The sequence below is a fragment of the Lissotriton vulgaris genome, chromosome 11, assembly GCF_964263255.1.
Source record: "Lissotriton vulgaris chromosome 11, aLisVul1.2, whole genome shotgun sequence".
In the NCBI taxonomy this organism is placed as follows: domain Eukaryota; kingdom Metazoa; phylum Chordata; class Amphibia; order Caudata; family Salamandridae; genus Lissotriton; species Lissotriton vulgaris.
Window position 1 is genome coordinate 9,725,116 of NC_141699.1, and position 18,867 is coordinate 9,743,982.

Sequence of the window (18,867 nt, forward strand, 5' to 3'; positions counted from 1 at the left end):
GCATGGAGGGTAAAGGAGTGTTTTTGTGAAGGGTTTTGTCTTGGAATACTTGATTTAATGTGTTTAGCTCAGAAGACGGTAAAGTTGTAAATAGACCAGTCGAATTGAGATAAGGGTTTTGCACAGAGAGTGCTTAGATGTTTTTAGGGTTGACAAGAAAATATAAATCAGACCCTTCATAGAATGCGTTTTTATTAGTGTAAATGAACAGTGTGTTTTTTAAATAGGAATGTTTCTACAGAATATTTTTTCCCAATGTGTCCCCTACATTAGTTTAATTTGCATTTAGTTTTAAGACTGACCTATGTACTTTGACAGGCTGCTTCAATTGATGTGTACCCACTTAAATTAGAAAACATGGCCTTTTGAAAAAGTATGAATCCTGGCCCTCTTAATAGGTAGAATAGATAAGTTTGCACACTTACTTATGAAAATATTGGTTATGCAATGCAGAATTAAGGAGTTCGACATGTTATTTTCAAAAAAAAAAAAAAAAAGGAGTAAAATATGGTGTGTTTCCATGCCATGAATGTTTTGTTTCCCTTGCAGCTAGTAGCAGTACAGAATTATTTTTAAAATGCTAGCATGTCACTCAGTTACAGAAAAATATATGTCTTTATTAATTTACTTTTTAACACGTTTTAAAGGTTTGCTTCAGTTAAAGTTAGAAAAGCTCTGGCCTGGGAAGAGATATGTTATGACGTACAAGGAATGTGTTTTTTAACCTTGAGACAGTCCGTCCGAGGCCTTTGGCCTGGTTCCCAGTAAATGATGTTTATATAAAGGGAGGGCTACTCCCTCTTGAAGCAAGCAGTGCCTGTATTGTTGGCCATCCTCCAATTCTTTTCCGCGGACAATTATTGGCTGTTCTCCAGCTGAGTCAGGCTCTTCCTCACAGTCAGTACTAAAAGCTTCATTGACTCCAGATAAGGCATGCTTGCAAATGAATAGTTTTTCCCTCAGTAGTGTAAACAGGATAATTGGCAGAAGCTTTGCTCCTGCCATGAGATCAACATTTGGCAGTCATTCAATTTTAGATCGCAATGAAGCTCGGCTGCTACCTGATTATGCTTGGATCAGATTCAAGCTCTGAGCGCGAACATAATTCTAGAGGGAGGGGCTGTTTCTCAAAGGAGTATCGAGGCTCCAGCCTTCTGTTTATGACAAGTTTAGTTTGGTTTTATTCAAATACATTTAGAGAGCGTATTGTAGGTAGTATGGTCATACTGTTCCCAAGATCTAGTAGGATTTATTGTAAATTTGCAGAGGTTTTGGAAAGAGGTTCCCCAATATAAAATAGTGCTTTTGAATTGAGAAGTCATTTTTATTTATTTATTTATGTTAACATAATTATTTTTGCTGGATTTATGACAGTGATTCCTAGCATTTACAGTCAGACACTACAGACAGCTAGACGGTGTTTACATGCCTACCAACATAAACGTCATTCTAATTACAGCAGGATCAGAACCAGACTGTGACATTGCATCTCTGACAGTCTTGCACTTTCTGTGTAAAGCAAGTGGTGTACAACACTTGCTTTCCAAGGAGGGTATACAGCTAACACGGTAGACAGCTAACACAAGAATCATACAGCTCATTACTAGCCTGTCACAGCCCAGAACACAGAAGGAGGTACAAGCTTTTATAGGCCTCACTTCTTACTGCAGACAATGGATCCGTCAGTATGCATTTCTAGCCAAGCCACTTTTACAGTTGACAACACAGGAGGCAGCGTCATCGACTGTCCTCCCTTGGACTCAGGAACATACACAAGCTTTTGACGACTTGAAGAAAGCCTTATGTCAAGCACCTGTTTTAGCGACACCATGTTACAGCAAACCTTTTACACTTTTTGTTACAGAACGTGATGGTACAGCATTGTCTGTCCTCACTCAAGACCAAGCAGGTTCACATAAGCCTTGCGCTTATTTTTCAAGTACATTGGATTCAGTAGCCCAGGCACTCCCTGCGTGCTTGAAGTCAGTTGCAGCGACAGCCTTAGCAATCAGACAGAGCGATTCAATTGTATTAGGACATCCATTACCAGTACAAGTTCCACATTCTGTAGAGGTTCTTTTAAACAGAACTCAGACTCAGCACTTGACTATAGCACGATTGACAGGTTATGAATTGACATTATTTCAGCCACACACAGAAATCAGACTCTGTAACACATTGAATCCAGCTACACTTTTGCCATTAAATATGACAGACCCTTTGGCACATGATTGTGTTGAAGTCATTACCATCACGACGAAACCCAGACAAGACTTGACAGACACCGCGTTACCAGATCCAGACCTGACACTTTGTGTGGATGGTTCGTGTATGAGAACAAGTACAGGAGAGTTAGTGGCTGCATATGCAGTAACAACAGAAACTGATGTCATAGAAACACATCATATTGACACCCTGTCAGCCCAAGCAGCAGAGCTCATTGCTCTGACCCAAGCCTGTATTTTAGCTCTGTTAGAAGCAATACATTTGCCTACAGCAATAGCCATTATGAAGTGTAAAGCACATATTAAAGTCACTGACAACATTTCCCAGGGTAATGACCTGGCAGACCGAACAGCCAAGCTTACAGCACAGACTCACACACCTGACTTGACAAAGACAATAGTCCCGACGCCAACTCATTGCATGACAGTTAAGGATCCCGCCCTAGATGTAATTGACATACAGACACATGCTACACCAGACGAAATGAAGAAATGGACTGAACTAGGAGGGATCCAGACAGAATAGGGATGGATGACGAAGGGAAAAGCCACATGGTTTCTCCCCGACTCTATGGTTCAAGTTATTATTACCACAGCACATAGTCCTGCACATTTAGGAGAAAAGCCATGTTAGACAGTATTCAAAACCTTTGGTTCAATAAACATTTACGAGCAGCAGCAAAACAGAAAGTGCGTACTTGCCTGATCTGTTGTCAGTTCAACCCAGGTAAAGGCATTCCCGTAGAGCAAGGTGGATTTCATCCTCCTGACCATCATTTTGAAGTCCTCCAGATGGATTATATCCAAATGGACAGATGTAAAGGTTATAAGTATGTTTTAGTAGTGTGTGCACTAACCAGATGGACAGAAGCGTACCCAGTCCCAGATTATACTACAGCAAGCCTTGTAGAAAGCCATAATCAGACACTTAAAACGAAATTAGGGGTACGCCTATGCTTAAAATAAAATATCTGATGTTGACAATAACATGCTGACAGATTACCTAGCTTCCTTGATATCTGCACTACTCTCTCTTCATTCACAGGTTGCCTCCGCCTTCCCTGACAACACCCAAGTCCAGGAGCCTGCCATAGTCCCTGGAGATGTTATCTATGAGCGGAACTTTGAACCGATCAAGCCCCCTTAAGCCGCATTGGAGGACGCCGAAGCCTGTGCTACACACCACAAGGACTGCTATCCGGCTCGAAGGACGAAAAGGAAATTCTATGGACAATTTGGAACTTTCTCTTTGCCCAAATCTTTGATAACACCCAAAAGACTGCCTTGAAACCAGTGACTCAAAACCCCCTTTTCGAGAAAAACTCTGCATCAGGAGTATTAATCCAAATTACGATCTAGCAAGTCAGACAGTTTAATTGTTTAAGTCCTCCCCTAGGTGAATCGGTTAAATTAGTTTCTGACATGTATCCCCTAGATCGAGATAGAGAGAGAGATAGACAAAGACAACAAAAGAAGCGTGCATATTGTAAATTACTTCGTAGTCACTGTATAGTGACGTTACTGATTATGTTTTTCCTAAGTCTTCTGATTATTGCTGCTAGTATCTTGCTGCACATCTACTACCCTATTTTCAAGCATGTACAATCTGCTTACAACGTCACTGCTGAACGTTCTTTTAGTAAATTACCCCCTCACGAATTATCTTACAGACTTGCGCTGCGCAACAACACTTTCATTAGTATGTTACACCATTCCCATCAGACCAGCAATGCTACCAATTGTTGGATATGTGGCCGACTCCCTCCCTGTCAGAAGTACAAGGGAGTTCTGCCCCTCTTTCTGTACCCGTTCACACACAATGGCACCTGTGGTGCATGGTTTAGTCTAATTAATTCCGTAGATCCTGATTCCATAGTTTACCAAGGCAATTGGGTATGGGGAAATCTGAACACTGTTCTGCACAAAGTATGTTTCCCTGACAAGGAGGGTCTTCCCAAAAGGACAGGGACCGGTCTAGAAAACGAAGTATAAGGATTAGGTAACTTTACACTTAACCTCATGATTCTGAATGTTCAGTCCAAAGCCGAATCAGTCCTGCCCTTTATGTCAGTATTACCAGTTAAGGGTGAATTATGTGTCAGAAAAAATGGTTCCTTCTGCCACCAGTATTTCTAGCTCCACCTGATTACCATAGAAATTCCCGACTCATACCGACATGCAATACACAGACTTTAATAGAGGATTCTTCTTCTTCATAGGTCCTATCCAGAATAGTAAACTCATTCGTAGATTGACCAGAACTCTCGAAGCAGTAGTGAACGAAACTACTTCCACTCTAGGCAACTTAACGCAGGAACAGTCTGCTATAAGACTTGTTGTTCTTCAAAATGCTCCGTCAGTATATCAAGCCATATCCCGTCTCCATAAGATTGCAAGTCTGATACATCAGAATCCAGGCACCTGGACTTGGTCCGGTTGGTTCTGGACAACGTTGACCGCTTGGGGATGGAAGATCCTATCCTTCCTAGGCATTGGCCTTCTCATAGTATTCAGTTGCTGCCTAGGTTTACAATGTGGACCGGCGATTTGCGGCCTGTGCGCCACATCATGTATTCCGCATCCAAATTCAAAACGTCAAAAGAAGAAAGAAGAGCAAATGATGTTAAATGAACAGATTGATCGGTTCATGCAGAATCGATATATCATGAAGGGTCCGTAGGGGACAAGGAGGGAATGAGGTAATATAAATTTTATGATCGATTGTGTCCCCTATCTTAGACCCCACCGACTCCATGTACTAATCTGAAGTGCATGTAACTTCCCTCCTGTGCCAGCTATGAAGACGCAAATACATTTGCGTCCACCGTTAACATGTCTTCTTTCAGATCCGCCATGAATGGATCACTAATTCAGTTCCTAAGTATGCCGTGCCACCGTCTTTACATGGTGCACTTTCATGTTTTCATGGCTCTGGCGAAGGCCTGCCATCGAGCCTTTTCCTGATTTCTGCCATCAAGCTCATTTCTGTTTTCTGCCTCTGAAAACGGCAGCCCCCACCTGCATCTCTGAACTCTGCCTTACTTCCTGCCAAGCAACGCAGTGCTCGGCTCAGTCCGGCCTGCCTGCCAAGATGGTATTTTGCCTTTATGTTATCAGTTCTGCTCCGTGAATCCACATTCCTAGCTAACGAGTAGGATAAACATATCCTGCCTGCAATAGATACAGTCCAGTCTTTCCGTCTCCATGCAAGTGTATTACTGTACCAATTTCCATAGAAAACTCCAGTTACTTAAAGAAATATATGCATCTCCTAGCCTTAGTGACAAGTAACCTCTGTCCCGATAGCCTTTAGTTTCCAGCAACATGTACTCCAAACACAAGATACCAGATATGATTTAGGAACAAGTTGATCTGACCCACCAGACTTCTGTCTCTCCCCTCTAAGGCTAAATGTCAAGTCCCCTGCACCCTCCAGTCCCACGTCAGTCCCACGTCAGTCACATGTCATGCTGCTGCGCACGCATCCTTGCTACAGATTCCTGCTGACACTGCAAGATTTCATTATGTCTCCACCCACTTATGACATTTCATGTGACGTTGTCTGGCACCCACCTCCGTGTACGCCCTAGTGCACGCCTTCTGATTACGTATTGCTACGCACATGTTTCCTATCGCGCTTCTCTCAGCTGTTACGCCTTCTGCATGAATGAACTATAAATATTGTACCTTGTTAATAAAGCATTGCTCTGTCCCTTCCTGAACCCCAGTGGTGAAAGGAACATGATATCCTGGTCCGGACCATACAATTCCATTTTATGGAATAAAACCCCTTAAAACTCAGATGCCACGGACTCTGTGTCTCTTATTTTGATTAAGCTATTTTATTGAACTTTACTGCATAGAAATTAAGTACCAGGTAATTTTATTTACCACAGTGTATTCCAAAGTTTCGCCGTGCCGGCCGAGAAGGACCTGCCTCCAAGTCTAGCTTTCCTCACGCGCGGTACCATTAGCTTGAGCAGGGAGTTTGAGCGCAGCTCTCGTTTTTGGTGGTAGCGGGGGAGTCGGAGTTTTAAATAATTGGGACACGTGCCTTTTAGCGCTCTGAAAGCCAGAGTAAGCACTTTGAACTTAATTCTGCTTGCCACTGGCAGCCAATGCAGCTCGTGCAGATGCGGAGAGATGTGCTGCCTGAAAGGGACACGTTTTATCAATCTCGCAGCTGCATTCTGCACGATCTGTAAGCGTTGCACCGCATATTTGGGTAGACCAAGATAGAGGCCATTAGAATAATCGAGTCGGGATGTGATTTTTGCGTGAACAACCGTTTTTCGACACTCGATTGGTAGTAGAGGCAGAAATTTCCGCACATTTTTGAGTTTATGCAGGCAGCCAGCGGTGAGCTGTTGTATATGCGGCAAGAAAGACAGGTTCTCATCCCATTTTACTCCTAGATTTTTTGCATGAGTTCCGGGAGATGGGGCAGGGCCCATTTCCGTAGGCCACCACAGGTCCGGAGGGGGATGTTTGAGATTTCCGAAGAATAGCACCTCCGTTTTGCTCGCATTCATTTTGAGCTTATTAGTGTTCATCCATTTGGCCACGTCTTGAAGGCAGCCCCTGATTTTGCTGAAGGCTGCCTCAGACGCCAGTGACGGACACGGAGCCGCACAGTGCCACCTACTGACTTGCAGAGGTACTGCTAGCGAAAACTTTCTGGATCCAGTCTGACGCCTGGGAATATTCTAAGGTAAGGAATCTAACACTAACTATTGTTTCTTACAGATATATAGTTACTGAAGGTAAGTAACTTGTTCTTCACACAGTGTTCCTGGATTGTGTCTTCACACTGTGTGTTCCTGGATTGTGCCTTCACACTGTGTGTTGCTGGATTGTGCCTTCACACTGTGTGTTGCTGGATTGTGCCTTCACACTGTGTGTTGCTGGATTGTGCCTTCACACTGTGTGTTGCTGGATTGTGCCTTCACACTGTGTGTTCCTGGATTGTGCCTTCACACTGTGTGTTCCTGGATTGTGCCTTCACACTGTGTGTTCCTAGATTGTGTCTTCTCACTGTGTGTTCCTGGATTGTGTCTTCACACTGAGTGTTCCTGGATTGTGCCTTCACACTGAGTGTTCCTGGATTGTGCCTTCACACTGTGTGTTCCTAGATTGTGCCTTCTCACTGTGTGTTCCTGGATTGTGTCTTCACACTGTGTGTTCCTGGATTGTGCCTTCACACTGTGTGTTCCTGGATTGTGCCTTCACACTGTGTGTTCCTGGATTGTGCCTTCACACTGTGTGTTCCTAGATTGTGCCTTCTCACTGTGTGTTCCTGGATTGTGTCTTCACACTGTGTGTTCCTGGATTGTGTCTTCACACTGTGTGTTCCTGGATTGTGTCTTCACACTGTGTGTTCCTGGATTGTGCCTTCACACTGTGTGTTCGTGGATTGTGCCTTCACACTGTGTGTTCCTGGATTGTGTCTTCACACTGTGTGTTCCTGGATTGCGCCTTCACACTGTGTGTTCCTGGATTGCCCCTTCCCACTGTCTGTGCCTGGATTGCCCCTTCACACTGTGTGTTCCTGGATTGTGCCTTTACACTGTGTTGCTGGATTGTGATTTGTGGCTTGGTTTTCATTGAGTCTCAGCTATGCTTGAATTCTCCTCCTGCACATCTCTGAGCCTGAGCCCTTCATTGATGTCGTGCATGCTTGGGTTGAATACACATTCTGTGTGCCTGGCTTGTACCTTGAATATTTGTAATGCCTTGATGCTTCTCGGAGTCGTTTGTACCTATATACTGAGTGCGCGTGAAATGTGCCCTGATCATCCATGAACTGGGATTGTGAATTCTGTCTCCAAGTGCCTGGATCTTGCCTTGATTTTGCTTGCTGTGACACCAGGTGTGCCTCCCCGTGTGACGCCAGGTGTGTCTCCGCGTGTGACGCCAGGTGTGGCACCTGGCTTGCCCCCCGTGTGGCACCTGGCTTGCCCCCCGTGTGGCACCTGGCTTGCCCCCCGCGTGGCACCTGGCTTGCCACCGTGTGGCACCTGGCTTTCCTCCGTGTGGCGCCTGTCTTGCCTCCGTGTGGTGCCTGGCTTGCCTCCGTGTGGCGCCTGGCTTGCCTCCGTGTGGCGTCTGGTGTGACATCTGGTATTCCTCCGTGTGGTGTGCCTCCATGTGACGTCGGGTGTGGCGCCTAGTGTGCCTCCGCGTGGCGCCTAGTGTGCTTCCGCGTGGCACCTGGCGTGCCTCCGCGTGGAGTCTAACGTGCCTCTGCGTGGCACCTGGTGTGCCTCCGCGTGGCGCCTGGCATGCCTGCACGTGACGGCAGACATGCCTCCGCGTGGTGCCAGTGGTGCCTCCGCATGACGCCAGGCGTGCCTGAACTGCACCATCATTCCGTTGATGCCTAGATTGTGCCTTGATCTCCCAGAGTCCCTCCTTGACCCATTACCCAGGGATTATCGAGACAGTGAAGTAACATTCTCTTCTCTTTCTAGGGTCGTTGGAGGCTTTGAGACGGTGACGGCCATGGAGAATGTGGACGCAGACCCGAAGACTGATCGTCCCTCGGTAAAGTATCTCTCATGTGGTCATCCCCTGACACTAACAGAGTCAGTCCTGCTGTTGTGATCCTCTCCTGACCCCTAACTGCCCTTAGTTACTGCTGCCTGAAGCCTCCAGCTGGTAGTCCATTACTGCATCACTAGCCATGAGCAGGGTGTGCCTGCTACATGCATATTCCCGGGGCCATCTTGGAATGGGCTGTATGCTGCATCTTGAGCACAAGAAAAAGCCCCAAACAAGATAGGGTAAATAGTGCGGTCAAACCGCAGGGCAGGAGCTTCTTGACCCTTGTGGGGCCCCCAATTGCGTTTGCAACCCTATGAAAACAACAGCAAGTGTCAAGGGCCGACAAATCTCTAACAAGTTATTCATCCCGATAGCAAGTTAGATGCAGGGTCTCATGTGATTAACTCCCACTGCACACAGCCATGCGCAGCAGGGTTGGAAATACCTTCAGAGACGGGGATGGTATAAATCTTGAAAATGTAATTGTTACCTGTACTCTCCAAGGAGCCAAAAAGTGTTGTTCACGTGTCACTTTTGCTGTGCTTTGGTAATGAACATAAATCTGCCTTTACACTGTCGTACACTGAGGAATAAATATATTTATCCAGAATCATAACTATTTTTCAGTAAATGTCATGGGTTGTGTGTGATGTACCTCTTGCCCAGCCCCCGCTGCTTTCTGCCTTCAGGTGTGCACAGCAGGCGTTTGCCACAAGACTGGACCTGGTCAGTCCCTGTGCCCAGCCCACAGCAGGGCCTGCTGCTGGGAACCTGTGCCGGATCTACCGGGGCCACGGGCTCAGGCCACACCCTTCATCCAACCCACAAACCATAAGAGGCCAGCCTCTCCTGGGCAAAGTGTGTGGCCCACAGAGCTTGGCCCATGGCCAAGACCTGTTTTGTTTTATGTTTACATTTTTTAGAATTTGCAAGTTGTAACTGTAAATTCAGGGAAAGCGCCATGCTCTGGTACAGAGAGCTATGGGCAAGCTTTTCTGAGCCATGCCTCAAATTCTGTGGGTCTGTGCTTTTGCAGTGTGATCCACTCCATCACACTTCAGCAGAGTGCCATGCGCCCTCCCCTTTACTAGGGTGGCAGTCTGCGGTCTGGGAGCATGCCGTAGCCAGGGTGGCAGGCCGCATCCCAGGTGCACACCAGTGCCATGCATTCTCCACTGTAGCCCGGGCGGCAGGTCGCTGTCCGGGAGAACGCTGGTGCTATGCGTCCTCCACCTTTAACCAGGACAGCAGGCTATGGTCAGGGAGCACGCCGGTGCCGTGCGCTCTCACCTTTACCTGGGGCGGTAGGCCGCGGTCCAGGAGCACGCCAGTTCCAATGCGTCCTCCCCTTTAGCCAGGATGGCCTGCCGTGGTGCGGGAGCACGCCGGTGCCATGCGTTGTCCTCTGTAGTGAGGGCGGCAGGCCGTGGTCCTGTAGCACACCGGTGCCATGCGTCCTCCCCTCTGGCGAGGACTGCAGGCTGCGGTCTCGGAGTACATTGGTGCCATGCATCCTCCCCTTTAGCGAGGGCGGCAGGCCGCGGTCCAGGAGCTCGCCGGTGCCATGTGTCCTCCCCTCAGGCGAGAGCTGCAGACCGTAGTCTGGGAGCACGTTGGTGCCATGCGTCCTCCCCTTTAGCCGGGACTGCAGGCCACGGTCGGGAGCACGCCAGCGCTATGCGTCCTACCCTCTAGCGAGGGCGGCAGGCCACTGTCAAGGAGCACACCGGTGCCATGCGTGCTCCCCTGTACCGAGGGCAGCAGGCCGTAGTACGGGAGCATGCCGTGCCATGCGCCCTCCCCTGTTGCATGGGAGGCAGGCTGCGGACCGGGGGCACGCCGGTGCCATGCGTGCTTCCCTGTAGCCAGGGCGGCAGGCTGTGGTCCAGGAGCAAGACGGTGCCATGCGTGCTCCCCTGTAGCCAGGGCGGCAGGCCTTTGTCCAGTAGCACGCCGGGGCCAAGCGTCCTCCCCTATTGCTAGGGAGGCAGGCCGTGGTTCGGGAACACACTGGTGCCAAGCATCAAGGGTGGCAGGCTGGGATCCAGGTGGCACCAGTTCCATGCACCCTCCCCTTTAGCAAAGGTGGCAGGCTGGGATCCAGGTGGAACAGGTGGCATGTGTCCTCCCCTTTAGCAAGGGTGGCAGGCTGGGATCCAGGAGGCACCAGTGCCATGCGTCCTCCCCTTTAGCAGGGGTGGCATGCTGGGGTCCAGGAGGCACCGGTGCCATGCGCCCTCTCCTGTAGCGAGAGCAGCAGGCTGCGGTCCGGGGCACGCCGATGCCATGCGTCCTCCCCTCTAGCCAGGCAGAAGGCCGCGTTCTGGGAGCATGCCGGTGCCAATGCGTCCTCCCCTTTAGCCAGGGTGGCAGGCCGCGGTCCGGGAGCACGCCGATGCCATGTGTCCTCCCCTCTTGCCAGGGCAGCAGGCCTCGGTCCAGGAACAGGCCGGTGCCAGTGCGTCATCTCCTCTGGCGAGGGCTGCAGTCCGCGGTCCGGGAGCATGTCGGTGCCAAGCGTCCTCCCCTCTAGCCAGTGCAGCAGGCCGCGGTCCAGGAGCACGCCGGTTCCAATGCGTCCTCCCCTTTAGCCAGGATGGCAGGACGCGGTCCTGGAGCACGCCGGTGCCATGCGTCGTCCTCTGTAGTGAGGGCGGCAGGCCGCGGTATCGGATCACGTTGGTGCCATGCGTCCTCCCCACTAGCCAGGCGGCAGGCCGCATTCTGGGAGCACGCCGGTGCCAATGCGTCGTCCCCTCTGGTGAGGGCTGTAGGCCGCGGTCCGGGAGCACGTTGGTGCCATGCGTCCTCCCCTTTAGCCAGGGCTGCAGGCCGCAGTCCGGGAGCACGTTGGTGCCATGCGTCCTCCCCTTTAGCCGGGGGCGGCAGGCCGCGGTCCAGGAGCACGCCGGTGCCATGCGTCCTCCCCTCTAGCAAGGGTGGCAGGCCGCTGTCCGGGAGCACACCGGTGCCATGCGTGCTCTCCTGTAGCGAGGGCGGCAGGCTGTGGTACGGGAGTACGCAGTAGCATAACACTAGTAGCCCCGCCATGCTGCATATCAGTAGTAGCCACCCCGCAATGCTGCATAACACTAGTAGCCGTTCCGTGCTGCATAACACTAGTAGCCACCCCTCCATGCTGCATAACACTAGTAGCCGTGCCGTGCTGCATAACACTAGTAGCCCCGCCATGCTGCATAACACTAGTAGAAAGGTATAGGTGCCTACAAGGGAATTTATTTAAGCAACAATTGGTGATTCAACTGACTATGTAGGATAAGTTAATGATCCTTTCAGGAAATTAATTCTTCTAAATCTGATTATTGGTTATATGTGACCACAAATTATGAAAATACATACAAAAACATAAACCACAAACACAAGAGGTGTATAAGAAAATAGAATTCATCAAGTTGTAAAAATGTTATTGATTTCATATACAGATATAAATAATTCAAAAATGATTAGGTCTGCAGGTACAATAAAGATATGATAATAAGTGACTGTAGATCCTAATGTCACCTATCCAAAATCTCAGTCCGTTAAACAGAGCAAGGATGAGGCGCTGGTCGACGTGTCGGTCTCCTAGATATAACTTTCTGAGACCAACTTCAGGACTGATGTCAATTGTATTCTGTATTAACCTTATGTAATCTGAAACAGAAATGTTTACAGTTACACATCAATATATCTTATTTTGTGTTTTATCTAGAACACCCTTGTGACAATACAAAACAACACTAGTGACAGAAACAAACTACATAAACATGTCTTACAGTGAAAAGATGACACATTACTTAAACTTCATTTCTTTTGTAAAAATACCTTATTTACAGTGTTAATTCTTGATAACAATCTCTACCTCTAGCAACACATATGTGTATTCAGTAGTCACATTGATGCAAATTTGAATAATGAATTTGTACCGAACATCATCTGACAACTGTGATAATGTCATTCAATTGAGAAAAGCAAACATTTCATCGACAGAGTATGGTATGCAAAACACACATATCGAATATACAAAGTCAGAGTTTATACAGATATAGTTATTATTCTCTTTGAGTACATGGCAGTTATTGCCTCTTTGCATACATGTAATTCATTATGAGTCTAACTGTTGGACTGGTATAATTTACGGTATCGTTTATGCCCAGCTAGCTAATTATACAACTCTGTCGGTCTAAAAAAGAGAAAGTTTGCGGATGTTTTAAAACAAGAAGGGCTTGTGTGGCCGAGAAATATATAAACATTTTACCTCAATTCAGATGCTAGAAGTCCTAGATTTGTAAGGCGTGCGCAGGTGTCGTATATGGAAGGAATTGGGCATCCGCTCCTAAATTTAAGTATCACAACTATCTAATGCGAAAAAGCGAGTGCAAAAACATGATATAAAAATATACGGTTAGGTACCTAATGTCGAGGTAATCCAACACAGAGAGAAAATGAGGTTGGATAAAAACAATTCTAGAGACTGACCACCAATAATCTGCAAAATAAGAGCTGGATTTAGGCAAAGTGGTGCAAGCCAAAATTTAAACAAGGCAGAAAGTCAAGCGCAAACCATAAATGAGTCTGGTAGAATAAATAGGCCCATACCTATAGATCCGTGAAATACACGCGTAGATAAAAATCGCGTGATGATGGTTGTACGGGAATTCACAAAGTGGCTACAAGCAGATTAAAAATTCTGAAACGGCAAATTATCCTTGTTTTAATTATCTAGTGTCGCAAATTACTTAGAAGTTTATCTCAAAGTTAACGCGCCGGTAGACATGACTTATTACCTCGATCCATAGAGGTCGGGTGAAGTCGAGGGAATTTTCCGGATTTAGTGTAGTTCTAAAATGAAAGAAAAACATAAGACTCCAGGAACAGAGTCTGTGACTAATTAATCTTAGCCTGCGGGTAGGGTCTTACCTCAAGTAACGCTGTGTAGCAGGCTGCCATGATCCAAGCAACTGACAGGGGGCGAAAGCAACCGTTGCTTCTGCTGACCGTATTTAAAGCTCCATTTGGAGCGCGAAAGGGGACTGCGCAGCGGGCGCCATATTGAAAGAGTGCGGGTCTAAGTATGTGTTTAAACCAAATAGGAAACCGCGCCATTATTAAGCTCTACTCAAAGGGCATATGATGTATAGTACGATGTATTATATTGGCCATTATTTAACCGTTTGATGAACTCGAGCAGAGCTGTAATACTAAGATGGGGGCATGTGTCAAAACAAACTGAATAGTGATAAGTGAAGAAAGACTAACAGATATATATCTGTCATGAATGGAATAGAAAGAATCTTCTGTTAATAAAACGTCCGCAATGCTCAAGCAAATAGGCATAACTTTAACAAATGCAAAAAGCTTAAAAACAGTTCCAAGCACAAATCCAGAGAACAATGTAGCATAGACATCTAATTCTACATCATACAGTACAGTTGTCCTCTATTATCAATGAATACAATTTAAGGTATAGCCTTGATAACAATCTATAATGAGACTAGAGAAAAGGAGGCCAGTTTCTTAAATCATTATGAGGGCAAATTCTAGGGTCATTGAATAGAGAGATCAGCTAACTAGAAAGATCAACTAATTAGAGTAGGCATGCTAAGGCGTGCCATTCAGTTGCCGAGTTCAGACCGCGTCTGACGGTATCAGTGAGGCAGATAAGTTTAACTTCCCTCAATGAGAGAACTTCGTCAATGTTGTTCTGTCTTTTATTAGGCCTAATCACTTCTAAAGACCCACCATAACCTATCTGTTTCCTTATGACCTAGCTGGAGGTAATGTTCAACCAGGGGTGCATTATCTTTCTTGCATCTGATCCGCGACAGATGTTGAAGGATCCGCTTTTTAATGTGCTGAATGGTTTTTCCTAGATAGTGCAACTGGCAAGGGCATTGGATGCAATAAACCACATTAGTGGTATTGCAGTTGGAAAAGGTTTTAGCTGTAAAGTTAACATCGTTGATTTAGCATGTTTTCACCGTCTTAGTAGTGGCACATGCCGCACAGTTATTGCATTTGTGATGGCCAACCAGTGGGATTATTTGCCTCATATTGTCAATGGTGTTTGATGGTGATATGTCCTCATAAGCATGTATCAACCTATCCTGTAAGTTAGTGCCTCTTTTGTGTGCAAAAAGGGGTCTCTGTGTAAGTTCAGGGATAGATTTAAGTAAATTCCATTGTTTACAAACAATTCTCTTGATTGCATTAGAGTGTGTGCCAAATGTAGACACACAGGCAATATTTGGTTTATTTTGTCTTTCATTAACAGTTAAAAGTGCCTCTCGGTTGTTGTACCAGGCCATTTTCTTTGATTTTCTTAGTAATCTAGAGGGATAACCACGAACTTGTAGCTTATCCTTGAGTTTTTTAGCCTCATTGAAGTAATCGGTTTTAAAGGTACAATTTCTTCGTAGGCGAAGAAATTGACCAAACGGTAATCCGTCTTTTAATGCCTGTGGACGATGACTTGTATAGCTCAAGAGTTTTTCTAGCCGTTTTCTTGGTAAACAGAGTCGTGTATAGCTGATTGTTGGTGTCTATTTTAATAGTGATGTCAAGAAATGGCATCTGTTTGGTGTTATGATCCATTGTGAACCGTAAATTGGTGTTTCTAGAGTTTAACCACAGTTGGTCAACAGTGACATGCTATACCATGAACACATCTTTATAAAGCAGCCACTTGCGGATGTTATCAGAAAATGGATTAGATGTGTGCCATATATGTTCATCCTCAAAGCATGAGATGTAAATATTCGCAATGTCTGGGGCAAACATTGCGCCCATGGTCACTCCTTTTTGTTGCTGGAAAAATAAGTTTTGGAATAGAAAAAAGTTCTCCCATATTCTAACACATTCCAAAATAAATGATGTTGGGACTGCATGTGGTCTTGGTCTCAGTTCCAAGAGACCACTGAGTATGTCCAAAACCTCTGTCTGAGGGATGTTAGTATACAAGCTTTCTATATCCATAGAAACGAGTATATCTCAGCCTTATTGATAACTGACATTGTGTCTCTGATGTATGATGTTCGCTCAATCGCAAAGGGTCTGATAAAGTGAGCAGAGTACTGAGCAAGGGGCTTTAGGATCGAATTACAACCCGAAACGATCGGGCGACCTGGCGGATTATTCAAATCCTTATGCACCTTCGGGAGCATGTAGATCACAGGAACTGTGGGTGTTTTATTTAATAAAAAGGATGCCTCTTTATCATTTAGCCATCCACCTTCTAAGCCTAATTGGCTTAAAGCTGTAATTTCTGCAGTAAGCCTTTTAATAGGATTACAGGTCAACTTTTTGTAATGAGTTGGAACAGATAGTTGTCTCATCATTTCGTCATTATATTTTGATCTTTCCCACAAAACTATGCCACGTCCCTTATCTGCTGGTTTGAGCAAGGCTTGTGGCAAATTCTGTAGGTTTTGCAAGGCTAGTTGTTGTTCTTTTGGTAAATTAGATTTGTATTTACAGGGATTCTTAAAAAGACTTTCAATCTCAATGAGCATAGCATTCTCAAAGGTAATTACATCTTTATTGACCATCGTGTTAGTTGGATAAAAAGTGGACAGATTTCTAAGTCCTGTGAAACCTGTTTTAGGGTCTGAAGTATTATCCGCAAAGACATTTTTAAGTCGGACTGTGCGAAAAAGCGATACAGTTCCAGTTTGGTTTGAAAAAGATCATTTTTGTAGGTAGGTACAAAACTGAGTCCATTAGCAAGAACTGCCACTTCTTGTTCAGAAAGGTTGTGTGTCAAAAGATTAAAGATGGGGATGGATAAATCATCTTTTACCATTCGTAATATCTGTTCCGGATCTGACGGAACCCCGGGGTATATTGTTTGCGGAACCATCCTCGCTTTAGTTGTTGGGGTCTCCCTGGTGGTCTGGAACCTCGTGAGTCCTGAGCTAATAAAGTCTGGTGGGATGTAGAAGGTTGTTGGTCGTAATGGCGATAGTTTAAATTGAAAGATTTATCACTACCGGAATCTGAACCAGTGTCAGAAAAGGTAGCACGTTTTGCAGGCTGTTGGTTTGGGCCATGGGATGTATAAAAATCTTTTCTAAGATAGGGGTAAGTTCTCTCTTTGTTATATCTTCTGATATCGTTTTGGAGTTTTTCAGTTTTTTTATGTGAGTTAAACTCCTCAAATTCTTTCACCGTTTGTTGCACTTTATCTAAAAGTAGTTTGCTATTGCTAATGGTGCTATCTCCTGAGATCTTCTTCTCCAGAGATTCAATTTCTTTTGTGAGAATTTGAGTTTGACGGAGTGCTGTTTCTATACTGAGAACCATCCAGGTACGTGAGCACCTGTTGGCAGAGAAGCTGAATCCAATTTTAAACTCTTCGTCATCCACAAAGATGATTGTTATATTGCGTATTTGTAGACCTACCGGGATGATATTGGCGTTCAAGCAGTCTGTCAGGAATTTTGCATGCAATTCAGTGGGCACAAGTTTCTTTTTCAATCGTTCTAATTGATTGAGATCTGATTCATATAGTAAATTAGTAACAGGGCCTTTATTCCCTAATAGAGAAGGGCCGGATGCAACCTTTAAGATATACTCATCTGAGTAAGCTAACGTTTCTGCCTCAGACATTGAATTGTAGAGGACTTTAAAGCAACCACTAATTAAAGCGGCTCACAGCAGACAACTGTCTGCGTGAGAATGATTAAAGAACAGTGAGCAACCCGAAATTCCCTTGACGGCTTGGGTGATTAAGTAGAAAGGTATAGGTGCCTACATGGGAATTTATTTAAACAACGATTGGTGATTCAACTGATTATGTAGGATAAGTTAATGATCCTTTCATTAAATTAATTCATCTAAATCTGATTATTGGTTGTATGTGACCACAAATTATGAAAATACATACAAAAAACATAAACAACAAACACAAGAGGTGTATAAGAAAATAGAATTTATCAAGTCGTAAAAAGGTTATTGATTTCATATACAGATCTAAATAATTCAAAAACGATTAGGTCTGCAGGTACAATAAAGATATGATAATAAGTGACTGTGTAGATCCTAATCCTACATCCGTAAGTGGCTGCGTTATATAGATGAAGTGTTCATGGTATGGCATGGCACTGTTGATCAACTTAACAACTTCCATCTGTGGTTAAACTCTAGAAACTGTAAACATTTCGGTTTCAGATTACATAAGGTTAATACAGAATAAAATTGACATCAGTCCTGAAGATGGTCTCCGAAAGTTATATCTAGGAGACCGAAACGTCGACCAGCGCCTCATCCTTGCTCTGTTTAACTGACTGAGATTTTGGAGGGTGACATTAGGATCTACAGAGTCACTTATTATCATATCTTTATTGTACCTGCAGACCTAATCGTTTTTGAATTATTTACATCTGTATATGAAATCAATAACCTTTTTACGACTTGATACATTCTATTTTCTTATACACCTCTTGTGTGTGTTGTTTATGTTTTTTGTATGTATTTTCATAATTTGTGGTCATATATAACCAATAATCAGATTTAGATGAATTAATTTCCTGAAAGGATCATTTAACTTATGCTACATAGTCAGTTGAATCACCAATTGTTGCTTAAATAAATTCCCTTGTAGGCACCTATACCTTTCTACTTAATCACCCAAGCCCTCAAGGGTATTTCGGGTTGCTCACTGTTCTTTAAGCATAACACTAGTAGCCTGCCATGGTAAAGAGCAGGTTGGGGGCTGTTGTTATGATAATAAAATCCCTATTTTACAGGGATCAGTGAAATATTTCCATATGAGTTTCAATTCTACTGCATTTTATATAGTTTAAGAAGCCAAAGATGTAATATATAAATTATTTTATATTAATTCACCTAAAAACACAGCTAAGGTGGAATTATAGTTTTGAATTAACACCGAAAAACCACTGAAATTCTCAAGTTTATGGTTCGGATCACAATCCATAGCTCGCATAAGTAACATACAAACCATAACTCACACACCCAATGCAGTGCTGGTGCCCGCATGGCCTTTAATGTGACGGAAGCAGATTCAACTGTTACAAAGCAGCTTACGTATTAAATTGCACATCATAGTGCACTCAACATTTAGAAAGGAATGACTATG

At 45.0% G+C, this 18,867-nt stretch overlaps 1 protein-coding gene across 2 annotated transcripts in view; it reads left to right on the plus strand.

The window, feature by feature from the left end:
* Window positions 1-18,867, plus strand: part of PPIL2 (peptidylprolyl isomerase like 2) — a 365,149-nt gene that overhangs the window by 330,126 nt on the left and 16,156 nt on the right. For both annotated transcript variants that reach the window (XM_086942651.1, XM_086942650.1), the window contains one exon: window positions 8,696-8,768. In XM_086942651.1, coding sequence (XP_086798777.1) covers window positions 8,696-8,768 — 73 coding nt within the window. The remainder of the gene's footprint in view (window positions 1-8,695; window positions 8,769-18,867) is intronic.